General features: G+C 45.9%; 1 protein-coding gene across 3 annotated transcripts in view; it reads left to right on the forward strand.

Annotated features, from left to right (window-relative positions):
* LOC107572966 (spermatogenesis-associated serine-rich protein 2-like) overlaps positions 1–5,533 on the forward strand; it is a 26,585-nt gene that overhangs the window by 3,763 nt on the left and 17,289 nt on the right. The window contains exons 2-3 of one of the 3 annotated variants that reach the window (XM_016259405.1): positions 2,702–2,735; positions 4,850–4,898. In XM_016259405.1, the coding sequence (XP_016114891.1) occupies positions 4,874–4,898 (25 nt within the window). In that variant the 5' untranslated portion in view covers positions 2,702–2,735; positions 4,850–4,873. Of the gene's footprint in view, positions 1–2,599; positions 2,736–3,325; positions 3,356–4,849; positions 4,899–5,533 lie in introns of those variants that run through there. The other 2 variants (XM_016259403.1, XM_016259406.1) reach the window with 2 other exon arrangements.

The raw sequence follows: 5,533 nt of genomic DNA on the forward strand, positions 1-5,533 counted from the left end.
TCAATATACATTATTTTACAAAAGCGATTCGGTCAAGCAGTGATTTTCTTTCTAATGTTTAATTTACATAATTGACATAAACAGCAACAGCAGCTATATTAGGCTGCTTTGGAGGAATAGTTCACCCAAAAATTAAAGTTATGTTGTTGTTGTTCTAAACCTGAATGAGTTTCCTTCTGCTGTTGAATGCAAACGTATATATTTGTAACAATAGCCTACTGGTAACCAGACAGAGCAGTGTCTGTGCCCCCATGACTTCCACAGTTTGGAGAAACAACACTACTGGAGTCAACAGGGACCAGAATCTTTCTAGTGGTTACGAATATTCTTCAAAATATCTTCTTTTATGTTGAGAACAAAGAAATTCATACAGGTTCAGAACAACTTGAAACTGAGTTAATGATGACATTATTTTAATTTCTGGGTGAACTATATCCCTTTAAAATCTCATCATATAGTGCCAGGATCGCATAATAGCCAACTAGTGCACATGCTTTATCTTCAACTATTAACGTTCATTTAAGACACAAACGACTGTGCTGACGAGGAGACGGGCATTTTGACACATAACTAACTATGTGTATTCGAATGTTCAAACACAAGGCACGAAAAATAACTCTAGTTTAGTCAGGCGCTGTACGAGCAAGTGAATTCTGCCACTGCTTAATGTCCCTGAACAGTTAAATTAGTTTTTAAACCACAGTGCTTAAAATGAATTTTTCAACTCATAAGCGAATATACTAGGCCTATAGAGTTTGTTCAAACACAAAAAGCAACATCTATCAAGTGAATAATCAAACTGACCTAAATCTGTGGGGATGATGTGTGTTTATCTGCTCTGTGTCCGGTCCATCATCAGCTTTAGTCAAATAAACTAGCTCTCTCACTACTTTTTTTTTTTAGAATAGTTGGCATTTTTACTTATCGAAGATTGCTCTTTGCATGACCGTTTCTAGATGACAGCAGAATGAAGAGGCGAATGCAGATATTAGGCGCAGCGATCATCTGATAGATGCACAGTTTGTTCAAAAGTAAAATATATAATAAATGCATTTGATGGTAAACCAAATTAAAATGTGACGTTTTAATCTCTAATGGCAATGCATGGAATTTACGGAACAACTCCACTAAATAATAGCGCTAAACAGTGAGGGTCGTGGTGGGGCTCCTGATGTCCCTCAAGCTACTCCTCAGCCAATCACGGGCCCCCTCCTTGCTCGGGCCCCGGGGCTTCAGCCCCCTCTAGCCCACTGGTTAATGCGGCCCTGCGTGTACTATCACTGCTGCATCATCAATCATGAAAACCCACACAAAAATCACATTCTGTTTTTCAGGACAAAAGACCGTTCTGTTCACTTCCTCTCATCTTTCCCGCATTCACATCACTGCCGGCTTATCTGCCAAGCCGAAGCTCAGGGTTCAGGCCTGAGGATGCTGAGGATGCTGAGGACCTCAACAGAGCTGCTCATTCAGGACATCAGATTCAGCATGGGCTCGGGACTAGCTGTTTGCAGTAAGACTGTGGTTAACAATACTTCATAAGACTTTCAAGTGTTGCTCTACAACATGGATTGAATTCTGAACAGTTTTTGGAATGGTTCTGCACGAGGCCCTTCGGCTCATGAAAGGTCCTTCAGCACGCGCGTTTCCCATTTGTTACATATTTGAACTTTTAATGAACCGTGTTCTCTGTGGCTCAGCCGCCGCGCGTGCGGATATAAAGCAGGGCGGAAGTGAGGGGCGCGCGCTGGTCGAGCGGAAGTGACGCGTGAGCCGGCTGAAAGAAAAGACAGACGTCTTTGCATGACCGTTTCTAGATGACAGCAGAATGAAGAGGCGAATGCAGATATTAGGCGCAGCGATCATCTGATAGATGCACAGTTTGTTCAAAAGTAAAATATATAATAAATGCATTTGATGGTAAACCAAATTAAAATGTGACGTTTTAATCTCTAATGGCAATGCATGGAATTTACGGAACAACTCCACTAAATAATAGCGCTAAACAGTGAGGGTCGTGGTGGGGCTCCTGATGTCCCTCAAGCTACTCCTCAGCCAATCACGGGCCCCCTCCTTGCTCGGGCCCCGGGGCTTCAGCCCCCTCTAGCCCACTGGTTAATGCGGCCCTGCGTGTACTATCACTGCTGCATCATCAATCATGAAAACCCACACAAAAATCACATTCTGTTTTTCAGGACAAAAGACCGTTCTGTTCACTTCCTCTCATCTTTCCCGCATTCACATCACTGCCGGCTTATCTGCCAAGCCGAAGCTCAGGGTTCAGGCCTGAGGATGCTGAGGATGCTGAGGACCTCAACAGAGCTGCTCATTCAGGACATCAGATTCAGCATGGGCTCGGGACTAGCTGTTTGCAGTAAGACTGTGGTTAACAATACTTCATAAGACTTTCAAGTGTTGCTCTACAACATGGATTGAATTCTGAACAGTTTTTGGAATGGTTCTGCACGAGGCCCTTCGGCTCATGAAAGGTCCTTCAGCACGCGCGTTTCCCATTTGTTACATATTTGAACTTTTAATGAACCGTGTTCTCTGTGGCTCAGCCGCCGCGCGTGCGGATATAAAGCAGGGCGGAAGTGAGGGGCGCGCGCTGGTCGAGCGGAAGTGACGCGTGAGCCGGCTGAAAGAAAAGACAGACGTTCGCGCACAAGCGATCGCGCAATAGTCAAATAAAAGAGCGAAGGCTGCGCGTGCCGCGGACTCCTGCTGGTCTCCAGGTAAGACGCTTCGCTCCGTGGCGCTCGCGATTCCCCGTGATGCTCGGCGGCCCGTGTGCAGCGGCGAGAGTCGTGTGTTGTGCTTTGTACGGTTGTTTTCATCCGTGCGTCGTTTTGTGTGCGTTGCTCTCGGTTAGCATGCATTAGCTCCGCGGCTAGCGGAGGCGTTGCTAAGATACTGCCACGGAGCAGCGCGCCGCAGTGTGATTGATCTCAGAAACGCTCGCGTCGCTTCACGCGCGTTATTATTAACTCTGAGCGTCGCGGCAGATTCAGGACTACATCGCCGTCGGTCGCAGCAGCCAAACGCGTCTCGCAGCGCGCTGGATCAGTGTTCTGACGCGCGTCACGTGCGCAGTGCCACATCAGCGCGGCTCCGGGATTCGGTTCGCTTCCAGACGGGAGCACAGCGGCGCTTTGTCCGGCTCCAGTTCAGCCTCTTTTCTTCTCACCTTTTCATCGCGCAGCTCGTGTTACGCGTCTTATCGCCGCTTGATCCGCGGAACCGGCTGAGCAGGAACTCTGCGCGGATGGATCCGGTTCCGAGGCGCGGAGCGGAGGATCCCCGCTGGAATATTCCGGTTGCATAACAGATGCGAGCGCCGCGCGCCTCCTCTTTGGTAAACAGCTGCTCGGTGTTCCGGTCAGGTTAAATATAGCCCGTGAATGCGGCTTTACCTGTTTGACGGCGCACAGGTGCGCGATGTGCCGACGCCCGCGTGACGCTCCGGTGCGTTCCGCCGGCGGGGGACGGGCGTGTGTGTGTGTGTGTGTGCGTCACTCCGAGCGCGTACGTGTTTGTGTAGTTTAAGTTTCTTTTTCCTGACAGCGAGTCTGCGGTCACTGGGCTCATAAAGGAGCCGGTCTTGTCCGGGCGGAGGCGGAACGCGCGCGGCTCTCGGGGACAACGCATCCGGCTCCACTGAGGTGCTCGCGGTGATCCCGGCAGATGCGCTTTTCACTTCAGTTTCTCACGGATTCATCAGGTCGTTTCTGTTCGGCTGTGTTCTGTTCTCTCCGGCGGATGTTTGAGGGAGAGGGATAGAGAGAGAGAGAGAGGGAGAGGGATAGAGAGAGAGAGAGGGAGAGGGATAGAGAGCGAGAGAGAGGGAGAGGGATAGACCAAGTGAAGATGTGGAGGTTAGTCCTCGCGCGGCAGAAACAGACGCAGATCACTGCTGGCCTGCAGGAGTAATAATTAATGATTACACTCAGTCATTAAGGATGCTGGAGTGAGTTAAAGTGATGCTGCTGGGCTCTTAATCTCTGAGAATGGACAACAGCTTTGCATCTGGATGCTTCAGCTCGGGCGAGGGCCCCGTGTCTGGTCTGGTTACCCGTTAGTGGCAAGACTTCTCAGCTGCTCCCAGCTTCATCACCTTTAGTGTATAATGTTGTAAATTAGGCTTGGTTGGATTAACCTAACCAATGTAAGGTATTGTAAAGTTTGCACTGCAAAGGCGGCACAGAAGCGCTTCTGAAGTGGCATTTAGGCATCTTTACACGGGCTCAGAGGTGGCTTATGCATTCACAGTAGTTCCCGCTGTATGCTCGACGCTGGGTCTGAGCTGGGTCTGAGCTGGGTCTGAGCAGGCATAATGTAATCTGGCTTTGATGCAGCATTGTGTATTTACACTGAATTTTGTGCAGCCTTAACTTGGTTGTGTAAAGATGCAATTAGTGATTAAAATCGCTCTTCCTTTAGCTGCCATAACATCTAGAATGTAACTTTAAATAATGTTGGGTAATATTTTTTCAAAATCTTAATTGTGTATTTGTGCGAATGTGTGTGTGTATATATATTTCATTTCTAAAGGAAAGGCTGGTTCTTCAGTGACGTTCCACACGGTTTCTCTTCTCGTGTGATAGAGCGAGATTAACCATCGCTTCACTTCTGGGCACTTTAATGAGCGACTAACGCAAATACTGACTAAATGTCCGTCAGCGTTACCGTCTCGTGTTTCCATGAGCTTCAGTGATATTCAGGCAGCATCATTTTACATCAGTGCCTTTCTCTCCATCTGTGTTCATGTTCTGAGATTTGAACTGGTTTAAGTAATTACAGTCTTGATTACAATGGCGGGTGTTAAACTTCAGATGTTCTGTTCCTGCAGAACTGCGACTGACTGAAGAGGAGGATGGCGAGGAAGAGCGGTTATAAAGGTGAGCGATCTCCAAATACGATTCGGTTGATATGGCTTCAGTAATACTGAGTATCAGTAATATTATCTCCTTACTTATTCTGATGACGTAAACGTATGGAATGTCTCATATGTTGCGATAATCAGGGCTCTACGGATACTTTTCTTTTTAGGAGCGCTTGTGCTCCTAATTAAAAAAAATTTAGGAGCACCTTCTAATGAGTAATCAATAATTCTGATAAAAAAAATGTACCTTCCCATTACGAGGTGATAGTTGACTCCTTAAAGTGATTTACAGGGAATTTAGTTTTTACCTTTGTAATGGCATTTTTCTAACTTTATTAAAAGTATGTCATCTTATGTAAAAATCAAAAAAATATATTTATAAGCTTTTTAACATTTCTAATTAAAACAATAGAATAAAAACAAGTAGAATAAGAATAAGTTACCAATCAAATGAAATCAGTATTTAATAAATAAATTTGTGCTACAGAGTTGGCACAGAAGAACACACAAGTGGCTTGTAGGTGTATTTTCAGACATTTAATGAGGCTCAGAGGTCGCATGAGCGCAATTAAATTCATAAATTCATGTTGAGGTTAATGTTTTAAATATAACATTTTGAATATAGAAATGATTTAAATAACAGAAAAGATG

Source organism: Sinocyclocheilus grahami, unplaced genomic scaffold (assembly GCF_001515645.1).
Source record: "Sinocyclocheilus grahami isolate Dianchi unplaced genomic scaffold, SAMN03320097.WGS_v1.1 scaffold1840.1, whole genome shotgun sequence".
NCBI classification, from domain to species: domain Eukaryota; kingdom Metazoa; phylum Chordata; class Actinopteri; order Cypriniformes; family Cyprinidae; genus Sinocyclocheilus; species Sinocyclocheilus grahami.